Genomic DNA, 22,526 nt, shown 5'->3' on the forward strand with positions numbered 1-22,526 from the left:
GTAATAGTACATACTGTATGTCTGGTATTAATGGCTAGTAATAGTACATAGTGTATGTCTGGTATTAATGGCTAGTAATAGTATATACTGTATGTCTGGTATTAATGGCTAGTAATAGTACATAGTGTATGTCTGGTATTAATGGCTAGTAATAGTACATACTGTATGTCTGGTATTAATGGCTAGTAATAGTATTTCTACTTCAGGGTCCATAGGGGGTCCACAGGGTTGACCTTGGGGTTATAGCTGGAACAGGATCCATGGGCACCACACAGTTAAGCTTTTAGCTCCCAGGATGCACTTGGGTCCTCCTCTATACCCCGCCCCCGAGCCACAGGCACCTCAGTGTAAGCTGGTGCCCGGCCGGAGTCGGTCACCGCGCAGGGGGGCTGCAGGAGCAGCCCCCAGAAGCTTTTTATTTTAAGTTAAATTTTATTTAGTTTTAATCTATTTTTACTACAGACGGCAGCGAAGGGCTGTCTGTACAGACGCCCACGCTGCCGCTCTGATCCCCGACTGGCGCCGCGACGCCAGTACTGATCTGGGGATCGCGGCGGGAGGATAGAGTCCGTACTAGCCGGACTCTGTCTACCTCCCAGGACTGCTGCCGGAGTCGCCGGGGATGCAGGTAAGCCGCGCGTCGCTGGCTAGCGGCGGCGCGCGGAATGCCTTAAATGCAGTCCTTTAGCCTCCGGTCCTGGGGACAGACCGGAGGCTGCTGGCAGTGGCGGCGGGCCCCCCCCATAACCCGTGGGACCACTAGACCACCAGGGATAACCGGCAAGCGGGAAGCCAGCATCCCTGGGGTTATCGCCAGCCAGTGGAGGAAGCCTTCCCTGTCAGCGGCTCCTCCCCTCAGCTCAGCGCGCCTTTCAGCACGCAGTCTGGCGTTGCTGAGCTGCAGATTCCTCGGCCACTCCTCCTCTGAGGTCTCCAGCGGCCATTTTCCCACAGTGGCAGCGCAGATCTCAGGGAGCACGCGGACCGGTCCCCCTGTGTACCTCTCCCCTGATTAAGGACAGCGTACACAGCACTATAGCCCTCCCAGACACTGAATCTGGGCAGGTTGATTGTAGTGTAAAGGTGCAGTGAGTATATCTTCCTGCATGGTATGTGACTTTTTGCTAGTGCTGCCTGTCTGTGCTTATTTTCTACTTACTGTCAGCTTATACCTATCCCTTTACTTCTCCTACAAGCCCTGCAGGTGTGTGGGGGAGGGGCGTTTCTACTGACCTCACTTATATAGATCACGTATTTGTGAGGTCCGTCACATACAGTAGTGTGCTACTCAGTGCCATATTGTGGGCTGTTGTTCAGCACACCGGTGAGTGCGTTTCACTTCTACCCTGGTGCCAGATATATAATATATTCTGTCATGTCAGATGAGGAGGTTGAGCGCTCAGTGGCTCCGGTGTTGGCCTCCTGCGGACGCTGTTCTGCAGGAGTAGATAGGGAGGATTTGTCACAGGATGGCCTGTGTAGTCGATGCCAGGTGGCTCCTGGCCCATCCAGACCTTCTCTGGTGCAGGAACCACCGTGGGCAATGTTTTCTCAAGTGCTGGTGTCTATTGCGGACCGTCTGTCGGTCCCGACTGCTCTCCCTACTAGGGCGGTGCCCCAGCCGACCATCCCCCATTCCCCGGGTGTCCCGCAGTTATTGCGGAGTCCTCCTGGGTCTCAATCAGTTGGTCCCTATGCGGGGTTGCCTATGTATATACAGGCTTCCCCTGTGCCGCAGCAGCCTGTGGTACCTTTTCAGGCCCCTATGGCGACGCCTCCACCATGGGTGGATGTGCTCTCCAACTCAGTGCAAAATTTGGCGGCCGCTTCCTCGGCTTTTCAGTCAATGTTGCAGACTGACATGCCTTCTAGGATTTCTAAACGCCCACTCATGACACGGGCTGCTCAGGTATCGGACTCAGAGGGTTCCTCAGATGATGGGGAGGTCCCTGATGACACTGACTCGGACGCCTCGGTCCAGGAAATGGATACCAAGTCGTCCATTAATGTGCGAGCACTAGTTAGGGCGGTGCGAGCTATTCTTCTTATAGAGGATGAGGCACCGGTTCCTAGGTCGAAGTTTCCTAGTTTCAAAAAAACTAAGGTGGCTTCTGCGGTGGTTCCCCTGTCGGATCAGTTGACGGATCATATGGCGGTAGCTTGGCAGGCGCCCAGTAAGAGATTCCTTCCTCAGAAGCGGTTGGCTTCTAATTACCCCTTCCCTGAGGCACATTGTAAAAAATGGGAAACTCCACCGGCGGTGGATTCCCATGTCACCCGTTTAACTCGGGGCGCCACCTTACCATTACCGTCGATATCCTCGCTGAAGGATCCCACGGACAGGAAAGTTGAGACTTGCTTAAAGTCTATTTACTCCCTCTCCGGGGCGGTGGCCCGACCGTCCATGGCCATTTCCTGGGTGGCCAAGGCCATTGAGGGGTGGGCCAATGCATTGGAAGATACCTTCCCGGACGACGCTCCGGATGTCCAGTGGGCGTTGTTGGGACAAATGAGGGACGCCGCTTCTTACATTGGAGAAGCTTCTTTAGATGCTAGTCTGCTGACCTCGCGGGTATCGGCTGCAGCGGTGTCTGCCCGCCGATCCTTATGGTTGCGGTCCTGGAGAGCGGACTCTGATTCAAAGAAAGGTCTGGAGACCTTACCTTTCAATGGGGAATTACTATTTGGTCCGGACTTGGACAAAATAGTGGACACCCTGGCTAAATCCAAGTCGGCCTTCCTCCCTTCGGCGGCACTGCCTGCTAAGGTTCGGAGTTCGGCTTTTCGTTCCTTTCGGGTTCAGGGTAAGGCGAAAGGTCAGTCCTTCCCGAGACAGTCTGCGAGTAAGACGGCCTCTAAACCCAAGAAGCAAGCCTGGAGTGCTCGGCGCCCTTCTTCCAAGCAGGAAGATAAACCTGCGGCCTGATGGGACGGGCCTCCCTCTGGGGGACCTCAGAGTGGGAGGCCGACTTCTTCAATTTGCCCAGTGCTGGCACAATACCACCACGGATGCCTGGGTTCGAGAAGTGGTCTCCCAGGGGTACGCCCTGTCTTTTCGGCACAGACCACCCCACCAGTTTTTCTGCACAAGTCCTTCTCAGAACAAGACCAAGGCGTTACAGGTTCAGGAGGCTATAGAGTCCTTGCTGAAAGCAGGGGTCATTGTTCCCGTTCCTCTATCACAACGAGGGACGGGGTATTATTCGTCTCTGTTTCTGGTGCAGAAACCCAATGGTTCTCATCGCCCTATCCTCAACTTGAAGTCTCTGAACAAATTCCTCAGAGTTCCCAAGTTCAGGATGGAAACGTTATGTTCCATCATTCTGGCGATGGAACCGGGGGATTACATGGTGTCCCTGGACATCCAGGACGCCTACCTCCATGTTCCGATAGCATCTTCACACCAGCGGTATCTGAGGTTCGCTATCCTTCAACACCACTATCAGTTCCAGGCGCTACCCTTTGGTCTCTCCACGGCACCGAGCGTGTTCACGAAGATTATGGCGGTCATGGCCGCACATCTTCGGAACCAGAATGTACGGCTGCTGCCGTACCTGGACGACCTCCTGTTGCTGGCGAGCTCCCCGGAGGTACTGCTTCAACATCTCCACCTGACGATCGCTTGCCTGCAAGCGCACGGGTGGTTGATAAATTGGAAAAAGTCCTCTCTGATTCCATCACAGCGGATGGTTCATTTGGGAGCCCTGCTGGATTCGCGTCAGCAAAGGATCTTCCTGACTCCGGAGAAGGTCGCCTCACTACAGCTGCGGATACGCAGTTGCCTGAGCTGTTGCCGCCTGTCGGTCCATTCGGCTATGAGAGTTCTGGGGTCCATGGTGTCGACATTCGACATGGTGGAATTTGCCCAGTTCCATTCCCGGCCCCTGCAGGGGCTGATTCTATCAGAATGGAACGGGTTACCTCACCGGATCCGCTCTCAGGTGCTGGTGTTGTCTCCGGACGTTCGGCTATCTTTGGCTTGGTGGCTTCAGACAGCTCATCTGGTCGAGGGGCTCCCATTTTGGATCCCGGACTGGGTCCTGCTCACGACGGATGCCAGTCTCCGGGGTTGGGGGGCAGTGACCGGCTCTTTGTCGCTTCAGGGTCGTTGGTCAGCGGAAGAAGCACTTCTCCCCATCAACATCCTGGAACTGCGGGCAGTATACAAGGCCCTGCAGTCGTCCGGCCCCGCTCTTCACGGAAGGGCGGTACAGGTGCAGTCCGACAACGCCACCACGGTGGCGTATATCAATCACCAAGGCGGAACTCGCAGTCAGGCAGCGATGTCGGAGGTGTCTCGTATCCTGTCTTGGGCGGAGGGTCACATTCCAGCGATCTCAGCGGTCTTCATCCCCGGAGTCCTCAATTGGGAGGCGGACTTCCTCAGCCGTCACGACGTGCATCCCGGGGAATGGTCGCTTCACCCAGAGGTGTTTCAGCTACTCGTGGACAGGTGGGGACTGCCGGAGCTGGACTTGATGGCCTCCCGTCACAATCACAAGTTGCCCGTTTACGGGTCAAGGACAAGAGACGCAGGTGCAAGTCTGGTGGACGCGCTGTCGGTGACATGGACGTTTCACCTGGCGTATCTGTTTCCTCCGATATCCCTGCTTCCTCGGGTTCTGCGGAAATTCAAGCAGGACGGCGGCATGCTCGTGCTGGTAGCTCCGGCGTGGCCCAGACGTCCTTGGTACTCCGATCTGAGGAGCCTCTCCATCGACGCTCCGTACCTTCTTCCTCAACGTCGGGACCTGTTGTCTCAGGGGCCCTGCCTTTACCCGGATCTGGGTCGGCTGTCTTTGACGGCGTGGCTCTTGAGACAGCCGTCTTGAGGTCTCGGGGCTTCTCCAGTTCGGTAATTGGTACGATGCTCAGGGCACGCAAGCCTGCTTCAGCACGGATTTATCACAGAGTGTGGCACACTTACTTTCAGTGGTGTGAGTCCAGACTTTATGATCCTCAGGTGTTCCGAGTTTCTAGGATCTTGGAATTTCTTCAGTCAGGATTGGATCTCGGCTTACGCCTTGCATCTCTGAAGGTTCATGTGTCCGCCTTGTCCGTGTGGTTTCAACGGCGGATTGCAATACTACCAGACGTTCACACCTTTTTCCAAGGTGTTCTCAGGATCCAGGCTTCGGTTAGGAAGTCTGATTCCTTGTTTATCCTCTTTGGTTTTCACAAGAGGGGTTGGCCTGCCAACAAACAAACGTTAGCCCGTTGGCTTCGTTCCGTTATTTGTGAGTCTTATGCACAGGAGGGCTTACCTGTGCCAGCCTCTGTTAAGGCTCATTCCACTCGTTCTGTGGGTCCCTCTTGGGCTGCTAGACGTGGCGCTTCTGCTGTTCAGCTGTGTAAGGCGGCCACTTGGTCTTCAATTCAAACGTTTTTGAGGTTCTATGCGTTTGACACCTTTGCCTCTCAGGATGCATCCTTTGGGCGCCGGGTACTCCTTTCAGCACAGGAGCGTCCCCGCCCTTAGTTGTACTGCTTTGGGACATCCCCAAGGTCAACCCTGTGGACCCCCTATGGACCCTGAAGTAGAAAACAAGAGATATGGTAAGAACTTACCTTTGTTATCTCTGTTTCTACGAAGTCCATAGGGTCCACAGGGCGCCCGCCCTGACGCACCTGGCTTCAAATGGGCTGTGTGGCTGGTCACCGGTTTTCCGTCTCCTATTGCTGTGAGTATGGTTTCTTGTGTGTTCCAGTCTTCCTTCTCTCTGTTCCATATTCTCCTCCGGCCTAGGCTGCTTACCAACTGAGGTGCCTGTGGCTCGGGGGCGGGGTATAGAGGAGGACCCAAGTGCATCCTGGGAGCTAAAAGCTTAACTGTGTGGTGCCCATGGATCCTGTTCCAGCTATAACCCCAAGGTCAACCCCAAGGTCAACCCTGTGGACCCTATGGACTTCGTAGAAACAGAGATAACAAAGGTAAGTTCTTACCATATCTCTTGTTATAATGTATGTCTGGTATTAATGGCTAGTAATAGTACATACTGTATGTCTGGTATTAATGGCTAGTAATAGTACATACTGTATGCCTGGTATTAATGGCTAGTAATAGTATATACTGTATGTCTGGTATTAATGGCTAGTAATAGTATATACTGTATGTCTGGTATTAATGGCTAGTAAGAGTATATACTGTATGTCTGGTGTTAATGGCTTGTAATAGTATATACTGTATGTCTGGTATTAATGGCTAGTAATAGTATATACTGTATGTCTGGTATTAATGGCTAGTAATAGTACATAGTGTATGTCTGGTATTAATGGCTAGTAAGAGTATATACTGTATGTCTGGTGTTAATGGCTAGTAATAGTACATACTGTATGTCTGGTATTAATGGCTAGTAATAGTATATACTGTATGTCTGGTATTAATGGCTAGTAATAGTACATAGTGTATGTCTGGTATTAATGGCTAGTAATAGTATATACTGTATGTCTGGTATTAATGGCTAGTAATAGTACATACTGTATGTCTGGTATTAATGGCTAGTAATAGTATATACTGTATGTCTGGTATTAATGGCTAGTAATAGTATATACTGTATGTCTGGTATTAATGGCTAGTAATAGTACATACTGTATGTCTGGTATTAATGGCTAGTAATAGTACATAGTGTATGTCTGGTGTTAATGGCTAGTAATAGTATATACTGTATGTCTGGTATTAATGGCTAGTAATAGTACATACTGTCTGGTATTAATGGCTAGTAATAGTACATAGTGTATGTCTGGTGTTAATGGCTAGTAATAGTATATACTGTATGTCTGGTATTAATGGCTAGTAATAGTACATACTGTCTGGTATTAATGGCTAGTAATAGTACATAGTGTATGTCTGGTATTAATGGCTAGGAATAGTACATACTGTGTGTCTGGTATTAATGGCTAGTAATAGTACATAGTGTATGTCTGGTGTTAATGGCTAGTAATAGTATATACTGTGTGTCTGGTATTAATGGCTAGTAATAGTATATACTGTATGTCTGGTATTAATGGCTAGTAATAGTACATAGTGTATGTCTGGTATTAATGGCTAGTAATAGTATATACTGTATGTCTGGTATTAATGGCTAGTAATAGTATATACTGTATGTCTGGTATTAATGGCTAGTAATAGTATATACTGTATGTCTGGTATTAATGGCTAGTAATAGTATATACTGTATGTCTGGTATTAATGGCTAGGAATAGTACATAGTGTATGTCTGGTGTTAATGGCTAGTAATAGTACATAGTGTATGTCTGGTGTTAATGGCTAGTAATAGTATATACTGTATGTCTGGTATTAATGGCTAGTAATAGTATATACTGTCTGGTATTAATGGCTAGTAATAGTACATACTGTATGTCTGGTATTAATGGCTAGTAATAGTATATACTGTATGTCTGGTATTAATGGCTAGTAATAGTATATACTGTATGTCTGGTGTTAATGGCTAGTAATAGTATATACTGTATGTCTGGTGTTAATGGCTAGTAATAGTACATAGTGTATGTCTGGTATTAATGGCTAGTAATAGTACATAGTGTATGTCTGGTATTAATGGCTAGGAATAGTACATACTGTATGTCTGGTATTAATGGCTAGTAATAGTACATAGTGTATGTCTGGTATTAATGGCTAGTAATAGTATATACTGTATGTCTGGTATTAATGGCTAGTAATAGTATATACTGTATGTCTGGTATTAATGGCTAGTAATAGTACATAGTGTATGTCTGGTATTAATGGCTAGTAATAGTACATAGTGTATGTCTGGTATTAATGGCTAGTAATAGTATATACTGTATGTCTGGTATTAATGGCTAGTAATAGTATATACTGTATGTCTGGTATTAATGGCTAGTAATAGTATATACTGTATGTCTGGTATTAATGGCTAGTAATAGTATATACTGTATGTCTGGTATTAATGGCTAGTAATAGTACATACTGTATGTCTGGTATTAATGGCTAGTAATAGTACATACTGTATGTCTGGTATTAATGGCTAGTAATAGTATATACTGTATGTCTGGTATTAATGGCTAGTAATAGTATATACTGTATGTCTGGTGTTAATGGCTAGTAATAGTATATAGTGTATGTCTGGTATTAATGGCTAGTAATAGTACATAGTGTATGTCTGGTATTAATGGCTAGTAATAGTGTATACTGTTTCTACTTCAGGGTCCATAGGGGTCCACAGGGTGACCTTGGGGTATAGCTGGATCCTGGATCTTCGGGCACCACGGAGTTAAAGCTTTCAGCTGCTCCCAGGATGCACTTGGGTCCAACCTCCCCTATACCCCGCCCCCGAGCCACAGGCACCTCAGTTTTAGATGGTGCCCGGCCGGAGTCGGGTCACCCTGCGGGGTGGGCTGCAGGAGCAGCCCCCTAAAGCTTTTAATTTTTTATTTAACTTAGTTAAATTTATTTATTTTTTCTCTAGAGCAGCAGCGCTGGGCTGTCTGTACAGACGCCCACGCTGCCGCTCCTTCTCCCTGCTGGCGCCGCGACGCCAGCACTGAACTGGGGATCGCGGCGGGGGAAGCCAGAGTCTGTACTAGCCGGACTCTGGTTTCCACCGGGACTGCTGCCGGAAGACGCCGGGGAGATCAGGTAAGCCGCGCACCGCTGATTAGCGGCGGTGCGCGGGTTCCTTTCAAATGCAGTCCCATGCCCCCGGTCTAGGGGACAGACCGGGGGCGCTAGCGGTGGCGGCGGGTTCCCCCTCCAGCGGAGGCATACCCCGCCAGACCACTAGACCACCAGGGTTAATATCTTGGCAAGCGGGATGCCGGCAACCCGGTGGTTAATATGCTAGCCAGGGGAGGAAGCCTTCCCTGTCTAGCGGCTCCTCCCCTCAGCTCAGCGCGCCTTTCAGCTCGGAGTCTGGCGTCGCTGAGCTGCAGCTACTCGGGCCACTCCTCCTCTGAGGTCTCCAGCGGCCATTTTCTCTGTGGCAGCGTGGATACTCTCAGGGAGCACGCGGACCGGTCCCCCTGTGTACCTTTCCCCTGCAGAAGGACAGTGTACACAGCGCTATAGCCCTCCCAGACACTGAATCTGGGAGGTTGATTGTAGTGGAAAGGTGCAGTGAGTATATCTTCCTGCATGGTATGTGACTTTTGCTAGTGCTGCCTGTCTGTGTCTTTTTTCTACTTACTGTCAGCCTGTACCTATCCCTTTCCTTCTCCTACAAGCCCTGCAGGTGTGCGGGGGAAGGGTGTTTCTACTGACCTCACCTATATAGATCACGTATTTGTGAGGTCACCGTGTAGCACACAACTGTATGTGACATACAGTTGTGTGCTACACGGTGCCATATTGTGGGCTGTTGTTCAGCACACTGGTGAGTGCGCACGTTTTCTTCCTAAGTCATGTCTGAGGAGGAGATTGAGCACTCCGGGGCTCCAGCATTGTTCTCCTGCAGGCGCTGTTCTGCAGGAGTGAATAGGGAGGATTTGTCACAGGACGGCCTGTGCGGACGGTGCCAGGCGGTCCCTGGTACGTCTAAACCTCCCATTTCGCAGGAGCCACCATGGGCGATGTTTTCCCAGGTGCTGGTGTCCATCGCGGACCGTCTGTCGGTCCCGACTGCCGCCCCTACTAGGGCGTTGCCCCAGCCTGCCATCCCCCATTCCCCGGGTGTCCCACAATTATTGCAGACTCCCCCGGGGTCTCAGCCTGTTGGTCCCTATGCGGGGTTGCCAATGTATATTCAGTCCACCCCTGTGGCACAGCCGGCTGTGGTGCCGTTTCAGGCTCCTGTGACAGCTCCTCCACCCTGGGTGGATGCGCTTTCCCACACTGTCCAAGATTTGGCGGCAGCATCTTCGGCTTTTCAGTCGATGTTGCGCAGTGACGTGCCCTCCAGGGCGTCTAAACGCTCAGTCATGGCACAGGCTGCGCATCTTTCGGATTCTGAGGGGTTCTCGGATGATGGTGAGGTACAGGATGACTCAGCCTCAGATGCCTCAGTCCAGGAGGTAGACACTAAGTCTTCCATCAATGTGCGGGCTCTGGTTAAGGCGGTGCGGGCTATTCTTCTGATTGAGGATGAGGCACCCGCTCCCAAGTCAAGGTATCCTAGTTTTAAAAAAGCTAAGGTTACTTCTACAGCGTTCCCCTTGTCTGATCAGTTGACTGATCACATGGCGGTGGCCTGGCAGACGCCCAGTAAGCGTTTCCTGCCACAGAAACGCTTGGCGTCCAATTATCCATTCCCGGAAGCGCATTGTAAGAAATGGGAAACTCCGCCTGCAGTCGATTCCCATGTAACACGCCTCATCAGGAGTGCTACTTTGCCATTGCCGTCTATATCCTCGCTGAAGGATCCTACGGAAAAGGGTCAGTCCTTCCCGAGGCAGTCCGCACCCAAGACCGCCTCAAAGCCAAAGAAGCAAGCCTGGAGTGCTAGGCGCCCTTCTTCCAAGCCAGAAGATAAGCCTTCTGCGTGATGGGACGGGCCTCCCTCTGGGGGACCCCAGAGTGGGAGGCCGACTTCTTCAATTCGCCCAGTGCTGGCACAATACCACCACAGATGCCTGGGTGCGAGAAGTGGTCTCCCAGGGGTACGCCCTGTCTTTTCGGCACAGGCCGCCTTGCCAATTTTTTTGCACAAGTCCTTCTCAGGACAAAACCAAGGCCTTGCAGGTTCAGGAAGCCATAGAGGCCTTGCTGACGGCGGGGGTCATTATACCCGTACCACAGTCTCAACGTGGGATGGGGTATTACTCTACGCTGTTTCTGGTGCAGAAACCCAATGGCTCTCATCGCCCCATCCTCAATTTGAAGTCCCTGAACAGGTTTCTCAGGGTTCCCAAATTCAGGATGGAAACTTTGCGTTCCATCATACTGGCGATGGAACCGGGGGATTATATGATCTCCCTGGATATCCAGGACGCCTACTTCCATGTGCCTATAGCAACATCGCACCAACGGTTTCTGCGGTTTGCTATTCTCCACAACCACTACCAATTCAGGGCTCTACCCTTTGGTCTCTCCACGGCACCAAGGGTATTTACCAAGGTGATGGCGGTCATGGCGGCTCACCTTCGGAGCCAGGGGATACGGTTGCTACCGTATCTAGACAACCTCCTCTTGCTGGCAAGCTCCCCGGAGGTACTGATCCAGCATCTCCACCTGACGGTCGCTTGTCTACAGGCGCACGGCTGGTTGATCAACTGGAAGAAATCCTCCCTCATCCCATCACAACGGATGGTTCATTTGGGGGCCCTGCTGGACTCTCGTCAGCAACGGACTTTTCTGACTCCAGAGAAGGTCTCCTCCTTACAGCTGCGGATTCACAGTTGTCTGAGCAGTGGCAGAGTGTCGGTGCACTCAGCGATGAGAGTTTTGGGGTCCATGGTGTCGGCATTCGACATGGTGGAGTTTGCCCAGTTCCATTCCAGGCCCCTGCAGGGGCTGATTCTTTCAGAATGGAACGGATTGCCACACAGGATCCGCTCTCAGATGCTGGTGTTGTCCTCGGAGGTGCGTCTGTCCCTAGCCTGGTGGCTGCAGACAGCGCATCTCCTGGAGGGGCGCCCCTTTTGGATCCCGGAATGGGTTCTGCTCACGACAGATGCCAGTCTCCGGGGTTGGGGGGCGGTGACAGGCTCCTTGTCACTTCAGGGTCGTTGGTCGGCGGAGGAAGCGATTCTTCCCATCAACATCCTGGAACTGCGGGCAGTATACAGAGCCCTGCAGTCGTCCGGCACCGCTCTTCACGGAAGGGCCGTTCAGGTGCAGTCAGACAACGCCACCACGGTGGCGTACATCAATCACCAGGGAGGGACTCGCAGTCGAGCTGCGATGTCGGAGGTGTCCCGCGTCCTGGCTTGGGCGGAGCGCTATCTTCCAGCTCTCTCGGCAGTTTTCATCCCAGGAGTCCTCAATTGGGAGGCAGACTTCCTCAGCCGTTACGATGTGCATCCCGTGGAATGGTCGCTTCATCCAGAGGTATTCCAACTACTCGTGGACAAGTGGGGGCTGCCAGAGCTGGACCTGATGGCGTCCCGTTACAATCACAAGCTGCCTGTGTACGGGTCAAGGACAAGGGACGCAGGCGCAAGTCTGATAGACGCGCTGTCGGTGAAATGGCTGTTTCAACTGGCTTACTTGTTCCCTCCGATATCTCTGCTGCCTCGGGTCCTGCGCAAGTTCAAACAGGACGGAGGCACACTGATCCTGGTGGCCCCAGCGTGGCCCAGAAGGCCGTGCTACTCCGATCTGCGGAGCCTGTCCATCGACGCTCCGTACCTCCTACCTCAACGGCGGGACCTGTTGTCTCAGGGGCCCTGTCTTCACCCGGATCTGGGTCGACTATCTTTGACGGCGTGGCTCTTGAGACAGCCGTCCTGAGGTCTCGGGGCTTTTCTAGCTCCGTTAATACCACCATGCTGAGGGCGCGCAAGCCTGCTTCCGCGAGGATCTATCACAGAGTGTGGCACACTTACTTTCAGTGGTGCGAGGCCAGAAACTATGATCCCCAGGTGTTCCGAGTTTCGCGTATTCTGGCTTTCCTTCAGTCCGGTTTGGACTTAGGATTACGTCTTTCTTCACTGAAGGTACACGTGTCTGGTCTGTCGGTGTGGTTCCAGCGCAGGATCGCTGCTATACGTACACACCTTTTTCCAGGGTGTTTTGAGAATCCAGCCTCCCTTTGTGCCACCTGTGGCCCCGTGGGATTTGGCGGTGGTTCTTAGGGCCTTACAGGGTCCTCCTTTTGAGCCCTTGGAGTCAGTGGAGCTCAAGTGGCTAACTTTTAAAACTGTTTTCCTCTTGGCAATTGCTTCTGCCAGGAGGGTTTCAGATTTGGGGGCGCTTTCTTGTCGTCCCCCTTTTCTGATTTTTCATCAGGACAGAGCGGTGCTTCGCACTCGTCCTGATTTCCTGCCTAAGGTGGTTTCCAGGTTCCACATTAATCAGGAAATTGTTGTACCAGCCTTTCAGTCACCTGATCTTTCGGCTGGGGAGACTTCCTTAGACGACGTAAGGGCACTCCAGGTTTATGTGGACCGGACTAGTTCTGTGAGGAAGTCGGATTCTTTGTTTATCCTCTTTGGTTTTCACAAGAGGGGTTGGCCTGCCAACAAACAGACTCTAGCCCGTTGGCTTCGTTCTGTTATTATTGAGGCTTATATGCAGGAGGGTTTACCCAGCCTCTGTTAAGGCTCATTCCACTGGGTCCGTGGGCCCTTCTTGGGCTGCTAGCCGTGGCGCCTCTGCTGTTCAGCTCTGTAAGGCGGCCACCTGGTCTTCCATTCAGACCTTTTTGAGGTTCTATGCGTTTGACACCTTTGCCTCTCAGGATGCATCCTTTGGGCGCCGGGTTCTCCTATCAGCACAGGAGCGTCCCCGCCCTTAGTTGGACTGCTTTGGGACATCCCCAAGGTCACCCTGTGGACCCCTATGGACCCTGAAGTAGAAAACAAGAGATATGGTAAGAACTTACCTTTGTTATCTCTGTTTCTACGAAGTCCATAGGGTCCACAGGGCACCCGCCCTGACGCACCTGGCTTCATATGGGCTCTGTGACTGGTCACCGGTTTTCCGTCTCCCATTTCTGTGAGTATGGTTCTTGTGTGTTCCAGTCTTCCTTCTCTCTGTTTCGTCTCCTCCTCCGGCCTGGGCTGCTTACCAACTGAGGTGCCTGTGGCTCGGGGGCGGGGTATAGGGGAGGTTGGACCCAAGTGCATCCTGGGAGCAGCTGAAAGCTTTAACTCCGTGGTGCCCGAGGATCCAGGATCCAGCTATACCCCAAGGTCACCCTGTGGACCCTATGGACTTCGTAGAAACAGAGATAACAAAGGTAAGTTCTTACCATATCTCTTGTTATGTCTGGTAGTAATGGCTAGTAATAGTACATACTGTCTGGTATTAATGGCTAGTAATAGTATATACTGTATGTCTGGTATTAATGGCTAGTAATAGTACATACTGTATTTCTGGTGTTAATGGCTAGTAATAGTATATACTGTATGTCTGGTATTAATGGCTAGTAATAGTATATACTGTATTTCTGGTGTTAATGGGTAGTAATAGTATATACTGTATGTCTGGTATTAATGGCTAGTAATAGTATATACTGTATGTCTGGTGTTAATGGCTAGTAATAGTACATAGTGTATGTCTGGTATTAATGGCTAGTAATAGTATATACTGTATGTCTGGTATTAATGGCTAGTAATAGTACATACTGTATGTCTGGTATTAATGGCTAGTAATAGTATATACTGTATGTCTGGTATTAATGTCTAGTAATAGTACATAGTGTATGTCTGGTATTAATGGCTAGTAATAGTACATAGTGTATGTCTGGTGTTAATGGCTAGTAATAGTATATACTGTGTGTCTGGTGTTAATGGCTAGTAATAGTACATAGTGTGTGTCTGGTGTTAATGGCTAGTAATAGTACATAGTGTATGTCTGGTATTAATGGCTAGTAATAGTATATACTGTATGTCTGGTGTTAATGGCTAGTAATAGTACATAGTGTATGTCTGGTATTAATGGCTAGTAATAGTACATACTGTATGTCTGGTATTAATTGCTAGGAATAGTACATACTGTATGGTATTAATGGCTAGTAATAGTACATAGTGTATGTCTGGTATTAATGGCTAGTAATAGTACATAGTGTATGTCTGGTATTAATGGCTAGTAATAGTACATACTGTCTGGTATTAATGGCTAGTAATAGTACATACTGTATGTCTGGTATTAATGGCTAGTAATAGTATATACTGTATGTCTGGTATTAATGGCTATTAATAGTATATACTGTATGTCTGGTATTAATGGCTAGTAATAGTATATACTGTATGTCTGGTATTAATGGCTAGTAATAGTATATACTGTATGTCTGGTATTAATGGCTAGTAATAGTACATACTGTATGTCTGGTATTAATGGCTAGTAATAGTATATACTGTATGTCTGGTATTAATGGCTAGTAATAGTATATACTGTATGTCTGGTATTAATGGCTAGTAATAGTACATACTGTATGTCTGGTATTAATGGCTAGTAATAGTATATACTGTATGTCTGGTATTAATGGCTAGTAATAGTATATACTGTATGTCTGGTATTAATGGCTAGTAATAGTATATACTGTATGTCTGGTATTAATGGCTAGTAATAGTACATACTGTATGTCTGGTATTAATGGCTAGTAATAGTATATACTGTATGTCTGGTATTAATGGCTAGTAATAGTACATACTGTATGTCTGGTATTAATGGCTAGTAATAGTATATACTGTATGTCTGGTATTAATGGCTAGTAATAGTACATACTGTATGTCTGGTATTAATGGCTAGTAATAGTATATACTGTATGTCTGGTATTAATGGCTAGTAATAGTACATACTGTATGTCTGGTATTAATGGCTAGTAATAGTACATACTGTATGTCTGGTGTTTTCCCCAGAGGACTTTCTCCGGTTACAGCACAAGGGTGCGGCGCTGTATACTAACCGTACTGTGAATGATGTATTTCAGTGTGCGCAGGCCGAACAGAAATTGAAGAAGGTTTCGGAGGAGTTGAGCTGCCAAAGACAAAATGCAGAGAGCGCTCGTCTGGCTGTGGAGCATAAACTAAAGGAGCGAGAGAAGGAAAATCAGCAGGTGATATAACTTACTATATGTACTATTCCTCCCATAGGCCGTGCTCTGGAATGGCAGCATATTGCAGCTGTGGTGTTGCCCAATAGCAGATACTTGCTCAGGGTGGTTGAATGTATAATATCACCAGCGGTTTATGTAGCATGTTATTGTACGTGTGATGTGCGTCCTGCTCTCTAACGCGTGTTGTGTACTTAGGAGCTCTTACGACAGCAGAATTCCTTCAAGAACATGGAGCAGCAGCTGAATCAGGTGAAGACGAAACTGAACCAGGAGTCCCAGCAAGCTAAGAACGAGTTTAACGCAATCCAGGCGGAACTTGATCGTGTAAGACCCTTACCATACGTTTACATTGCGCTTTTGTATTATCACTGGCTTTTGTCACAGAGGACGTCTTAGGCCCGTATTCAATTAGTTTTCCGTCCGCGATAAAGTTTTGGTTGCCTGATTTTCCGCCTGCATCACGTGTTTTGGATGCGGAAACTTATCGTGCGCGCCCCCGCTTTTTCGCCCTAGTCAATTCCAGACCACGTGAAAACGGCAACCCGTGAAGACGGAACAGGCGGAAAGTGCTGTCAGAAATGGGGATATCTGCCTGTACCCCCGAAAAAAGATGCAGTAACATTGGGGATCAGTCTACTTGTGCCTGAATAGCCCTAATAGTTATTTGGGGAACGTAAGTTGTTTCAATAGCGTCTTATTAGCGCCTTTGCACAAGTGGTGAAGAACGGCATTAAGTAGTAATTTTGGTGAAAATAAGTACCCCTGGCACATTTGGGGTACATGAAAATGGGTGCTAGCATGTCTTAATGTCTCTAAAGTGAAGTTTTAATAAAAGTGAAATTCCTCCGTCATACATGCACCTGCAATCCCAAAAACACTTGGCCCCTTCTTAGAGCACCCCCAGAACCCTGTTTCGCTAGTTTTTCAAGTTGTCCCCCCACTTTGAGCTTTTTTCCCCCCAAAATTAAATTACTTTTTTGGGGTGTTAAGTTTTTTCCAGGAATTTTTTGACGCAGTTGTCCTTTGGGGGTCTGTCCCAAGGGTTCTGAGTCGTCTCCCCATGTTTGCACCCCAAAATAAAAATGTTTCCCTTCTCTTTTCCTGCTATTCAGAGGCGAATCTTTTTCGCCAATTACATTGCATTGACACCCGGCTGGAATAAAATACGGAGGTAAGTTTCTGCCACACGTAAAACCCCGATCCGCGATACTTTTCCGCAGATTTCGGCTTTTCGCGTCTAATTGAATAAGGCCCTTAGTTCTGAAAGTAACTACGTTTTCAGGTAAGATTCGCGGCCTCCGGTTCTCCCTGAGCGCATCATCCAGTGAATAATTACATCTGATCTGGTTCCGTTCAATGAAAACTATTTTAAGCCTTGTCAAAAACTCCTAATTGCAAAGAGATTGCCTCAGGCCGGGCACAGTAAAGGCAGCTGATCACCATATATGTGTTTAGGGGGAACATATAGATGTTACACAGGATGGATAGTAACTGCCGTTGGAAAGTGACCCTGCTGTGCCCTGTGTGCTGTCATTGGGCCCTATTTACGAACCAGCGGGTTTGAGGTGAAAATTTAAAGCTGCACGAACTGTAAGTGTAAAGCTCGTCGTGCGTTACACTTAATGTAAAGCACTTACAAAAGCCGCCGTTTCGGAAGTAAAGCCCATTGTCCCATAACGCTAATGTAGTACTATATGGCCAGACCAGGTACTTCATCTCGCTATGAAGCAGTGATTTCACCTTTGGTTCCCGGCCGTCTGATAGGCTGCATGTTTCATAGAATGTCCAGCATCACCAGTCCTTTCTGACAGTCAGTAATTGGTGGTGTCAGTAAACCCTGGGTGGTACAGTGTTTCCGACTCTACCCCGCTGCGCCCGCAGTCCTTTGCCATAGTTCCAGAGGTGATGGTGGAACCCCAGGAGCTGAGAGGGGAGATTAGATGCACAGAACCAGTGCCTGAGCTATGCTAAGTGCCCTGCTTACTACGTACATTGATATTTTGTCTTTGGTGGCGCTTCTCTGTGTAATGTTTATGTGACTGTTCTTGTTAAGTGAACTTTTTGTTGTTCTGCAGGTGACGCACGGGAAGAGAATTTTGGAGAGTGAAGTAGAGGAGCTGAAGCAGAAACTTCTCAGGACAGAACAGGCTCTGCTTGTAAGCGAGGGTCACGGAAGTGATTTCAGGAGGAGCCTGGAGGTAAAGAATTTCTAACGTCTGCGAGTTTTACATTTGGAAGCGTTATCTTATGTAACCTGTAAAATAACGGTCAGCAGTTTATGTAAGTGATGCTCAGAGATTATTTTCTTTTTCTCTTTTGTCCGATCTGGGAGACACAATCCATGGCATTAATCTGACCAAAGTAAATAAAAATAAAATAAAAATGAACCCGATGGGGTAAAAATATTGTGGAGCGATGTTTGGGAGACGGAGGAGATGAATACCCCTTTTCCACCAAACACCCGGCTCAAACCCAGGACACTGAGCACGGGTCGGAGCCGGGTTTTACCCCTTTCATACTAGTGGCTGGCCCGCTATGTATGTATGAGAAGCTGTATGATTTCTAAATCTTTGTCCCCTGGCAAGGTCTGTATAGTACAATTTATTATTTTTTCTTTAAAATTACTTTTGTTAGGTTCAATCTTTGCAAAGTCTGGTTGCTGTGGGTTTCGGCAAATATGGTATTCTAGCACCAAATATATTATATCAGACTTTGCTCTATTTCTTCATTATTAAGTATGTCCATAGAATGATCCCACAGTACAGAGGTTCCCAAATTCAGTTCTCATGGCACCATAACAGTCCACATTTTAAGGAAATCCATGTTTCTGTACAAGTGACTTACTGAATTAGTACCCCGTTCATTTTGATTAAACCATCTGTGTGCAGTCATGGAGATCCTTTAAAACCTGGACTGCTGAAGTGCCTTAGGACTAAGGGCCTGATTCAGACCCGCTCTCGAGCGCTATGCGCTCGCAAGCGGGTCCATGGTGGCCCAGTGCGCATGCTCGAGACCCGGATAGCGACGGGCAATACGTTGCTCCGGGTCTCGTACCAAAGCGGGCGTGCTGTCTATGTTGAGTGACAGCACGCCCCTTTTGGTGGGTGGGCCGGAGGCGTGGCTGCCCAGACGGAGGCGTTCCCATGGAAACGCCTACCGCTTGGGGGCGGCCCCACTGACCTCATGAGTGATGTCAGTGGGAGTGCTTTCGGCTCTGTTAGAGCCGACAGCACTCTATGGCTTGTGGCAAAGAGACCCTACCACAAGGGTCACGTCCCAAGCCCGATGGTCGCGATGGTCTTGACCATCTCGATCATCTTCCTGGCCGCTCGCTATAGCTGTGGGCAGTCACCCACAGCTATGCGAGCGGCCAGGAGGCCGCTCTAAAAAAACAGAAGGCCGTCCCTGATTCAGAGCGAGCGCTCTGTCAGAGCGTCCGGCTCTGAATCAGGCCCTAAGGTTGGGAACCACTGCCGCAGTAGGTTTACCTGCTTGGACAGGGTGATGTCTTCTCTGTATGTTTGGGTGAGCGTCATGTCTGCTGACTGCGCCATCATGTGAACTTCAGGGACTGTTAGATGCACCGTGCTGAGGGCTGTGGGTTGTACGTTGCTGAGGGCTGTGGGATGCACGTTGCTGAGGGCTGTGGGATGCACGTTGCTGAGGGCTGTGGGATGCACGTTGCTGAGGGCTGTGGGATGCACGTTGCTGAGGGCTGTGGGATGCACGTTGCTGAGGGCTGTGGGATGCACGTTGCTGAGGGCTGTGGGATGCACGTTGCTGAGGGCTGTGGGATGCACGTTGCTGAGGGCTGTGGGATGCACGTTGCTGAGGGCTGTGGGATGCACGTTGCTGAGGGCTGTGGGATGCACGTTGCTGAGGGCTGTGGGATGCACGTTGCTGAGGGCTGTGGGATGCACGTTGCTGAGGGCTGTGGGATGCACGTTGCTGAGGGCTGTGGGATGCACGTTGCTGAGGGCTGTGGGATGCACGTTGCTGAGGGCTGTGGGATGCACGTTGCTGAGGGCTGTGGGATGCACGTTGCTGAGGGCTGTGGGATGCACGTTGCTGAGGGCTGTGGGATGCACGTTGCTGAGGGCTGTGGGATGCACGTTGCTGAGGGCTGTGGGATGCACGTTGCTGAGGGCTGTGGGATGCACGTTGCTGAGGGCTGTGGGATGCACGTTGCTGAGGGCTGTGGGATGCACGTTGCTGAGGGCTGTGGGATGCACGTTGCTGAGGGCTGTGGGATGCACGTTGCTGAGGGCTGTGGGATGCACGTTGCTGAGGGCTGTGGGATGCACGTTGCTGAGGGCTGTGGGATGCACGTTGCTGAGGGCTGTGGGATGCACGTTGCTGAGGGCTGTGGGATGCACGTTGCTGAGGGCTGTGGGATGCACGTTGCTGAGGGCTGTGGGATGCACGTTGCTGAGGGCTGCGGGATGCACGTTGCTGAGGGCTGCGGGATGCACGTTGCTGAGGGCTGCGGGATGCACGTTGCTGAGGGCTGCGGGATGCACGTTGCTGAGGGCTGCGGGATGCACGTTGCTGAGGGCTGCGGGATGCACGTTGCTGAGGGCTGCGGGATGCACCGTGCTGAGGGCTGCGGGATGCACCGTGCTGAGGGCTGCGGGAAGCACCGTGCTGTGGGAAGCACCGTGCTGTGGGATGCACCGTGCTGAGGGCTGTGGGATGCACCGTGCTGAGGGCTGTGGGATGCACCGTGCTGAGGGCTGTGGGATGCACCGTGCTGAGGGCTGTGGGATGCACCGTGCTGAGGGCTGTGGGATGCACCGTGCTGAGGGCTGTGGGATGCACCGTGCTGAGGGCTGTGGGATGCACCGTGCTGAGGGCTGTGGGATGCACCGTGCTGAGGGCTGTGGGATGCACCGTGCTGAGGGCTGTGGGATGCACCGTGCTGAGGGCTGTGGGATGCACCGTGCTGAGGGCTGTGGGATGCACCGTGCTGAGGGCTGTGGGATGCACCGTGCTGAGGGCTGTGGGATGCACCGTGCTGTGGGCTGTAGGATGCACCGTGCTGTGGGCTGTATGTAAACCATGCTGTCAACTCAGGAGGAAGTTGTAAAGAAAAAATGATGATGACAGCGGTGGGCTTGTCCATTATTTATTTTCAAAGAGAAAACTGATTTAAACATGACTTTCTTTGATTCCCCCAATGTTACCTGCACTATAACTGGCTTCTTTGTGTTGTTGATATTAGGAGGCCAAATCTCAGCAAAATGCGTTTAGAAGTCAGCTCGACCAGAAGGCTAAAGAAACTTTGAAACTAGAAGAGGAATTTATCAGAGCCGAGCAGACATTACGGCAGAACCAACTGTTTATGGATGAAGTGAAATGTAAGTGGTTCCCCCCAGCAGCTCTATATATGTAATACACAATATTACAGCTGTCTGGGCTTTGGAGTGATTGCACTGGAATGGAAACGCTTCATATTCTGCTTATTAAATGTCTGTATTATGCTAATTAACAACGCTACAAAACGCATCCAAATGATTTCAACTCTAATTTCGTGGACTTAGTGACTGTTATATTACTAGTATACATTTATCAATATGGGGGGGTGATTACAGCGCTGCCCCCGGGCTTTGCCGTCTACTGTAAAATCTGTTGTCAGAAAAGTAACCTAAACATAAATTGTATCTAATCCCAAAATCTGTTTCTTTGTGTCTGTGACAGAATAGCAATTATACGGTGCAGGGATTTTATATCGTGCTTGGAACAAGTTACTAACCCGTGCGTTGTGGAATATTTTAATTCTATTTCTTTCTCCTTCATCCACTAGGGGACACTGGAGTTCAAGACAGTGGGGTATAGACGGTGGTAGAGTAGAGCCTGGCACTTTAAATAATTTAGAAGTGTGACTGGCTCCTCCCCCTCTATGCCCCATCAGCCCCAGTTTTTAGAATGTGCCCGAGAGAGCCGGTCACATAGGGCTGAGCTCCAGCCCACACTTAGTATTTTTATCTTTATTTTCACTTTATTTTATTTTATAGCTTTCACAAAGCATTGAGGACAGGCTGACAGAGAACTGCGTCTGTCAGCCTGCTACATGGAGGCATCAGGAGACCCGCCACCACTAAAAAAGAGTGCGTGTCGGAGTCCCAGGCACCCTGGCAGTAGCTCAGGGAGGACACGCCACAGCTTAATATAGAGGCTGTGTCCGTGCTTCCGAATGCCTAGCCGCAGCCCTGATGCCAGCAGTGGTAAGTATAATCTCTTCCCCTGACTAGCGGGGGACTAGATCTGCGGCCCCTCCGCCCCCATATAGCTGAACTACTGAGCTCAGCAAACTACCAACCTGGGTCCTTATTTTAGAAGGTCCCCGGTTCTATGCCCGGCATAGAAAATATTCCTTATGCCGGTTAACAAGGGGGCGGAGCCACCGCGCATAAAGTCGCGCTTCCCAGTCAAAATCTCCCTCAGAGAAGGACTGTAATAACATCCCTGCACTCTCCATGCAGGGACACCGCTATCCTGCATCTGTGACAGCGCGGTGCCTTGCTGCGGCTGTCGTTTACAGTGAGACAACTCTCTCTGCAATAGAGGCGGTCTGTTGCTGCAACCCCCACCCCCCGCGCCTGCCGCACTACCTTCTCCCCGAACTAAAGAGACAATCCCGGTCAGTATACCGGAGTGAGCGGGGGCGGAGCTTATTAGGGCGCGTCTCGCATTCTAGCGGCCCCATCTGTAGGCGGGCTCTCCCTCTTCTGTGCGCTTCACTGTAAAACAGCGCTGCTGCTATATAGCGATCTCCGGTTCCAGTGGAGAGCTCCTAAGCAGCGGCGTTCTCAAGGAGGTGCTGGCTTCCGGTTAGGCGGGCTGCCGAAGTTGGGCTCGCTGTAGGAGGCATTGGGTGCGGCCCTGGTTGCGGCT

At 50.0% G+C, this 22,526-nt stretch overlaps 1 protein-coding gene across 2 annotated transcripts in view; it reads left to right on the top strand.

The window, feature by feature from the left end:
- CENPF (centromere protein F) overlaps positions 1 to 22,526 on the top strand; it is a 96,873-nt gene that overhangs the window by 27,961 nt on the left and 46,386 nt on the right. For both annotated transcript variants that reach the window (XM_088481052.1, XM_088481053.1), the window contains exons 8-11: positions 15,507 to 15,632; positions 15,828 to 15,956; positions 17,708 to 17,830; positions 20,854 to 20,989. In XM_088481052.1, coding sequence (XP_088337178.1) covers positions 15,507 to 15,632; positions 15,828 to 15,956; positions 17,708 to 17,830; positions 20,854 to 20,989 — 514 coding nt within the window. The remainder of the gene's footprint in view (positions 1 to 15,506; positions 15,633 to 15,827; positions 15,957 to 17,707; positions 17,831 to 20,853; positions 20,990 to 22,526) is intronic.

Source organism: Taudactylus pleione, unplaced genomic scaffold (assembly GCF_031769625.1).
Source record: "Taudactylus pleione unplaced genomic scaffold, aTauple2 ptg000261l, whole genome shotgun sequence".
NCBI lineage: Eukaryota > Metazoa > Chordata > Amphibia > Anura > Myobatrachidae > Taudactylus > Taudactylus pleione.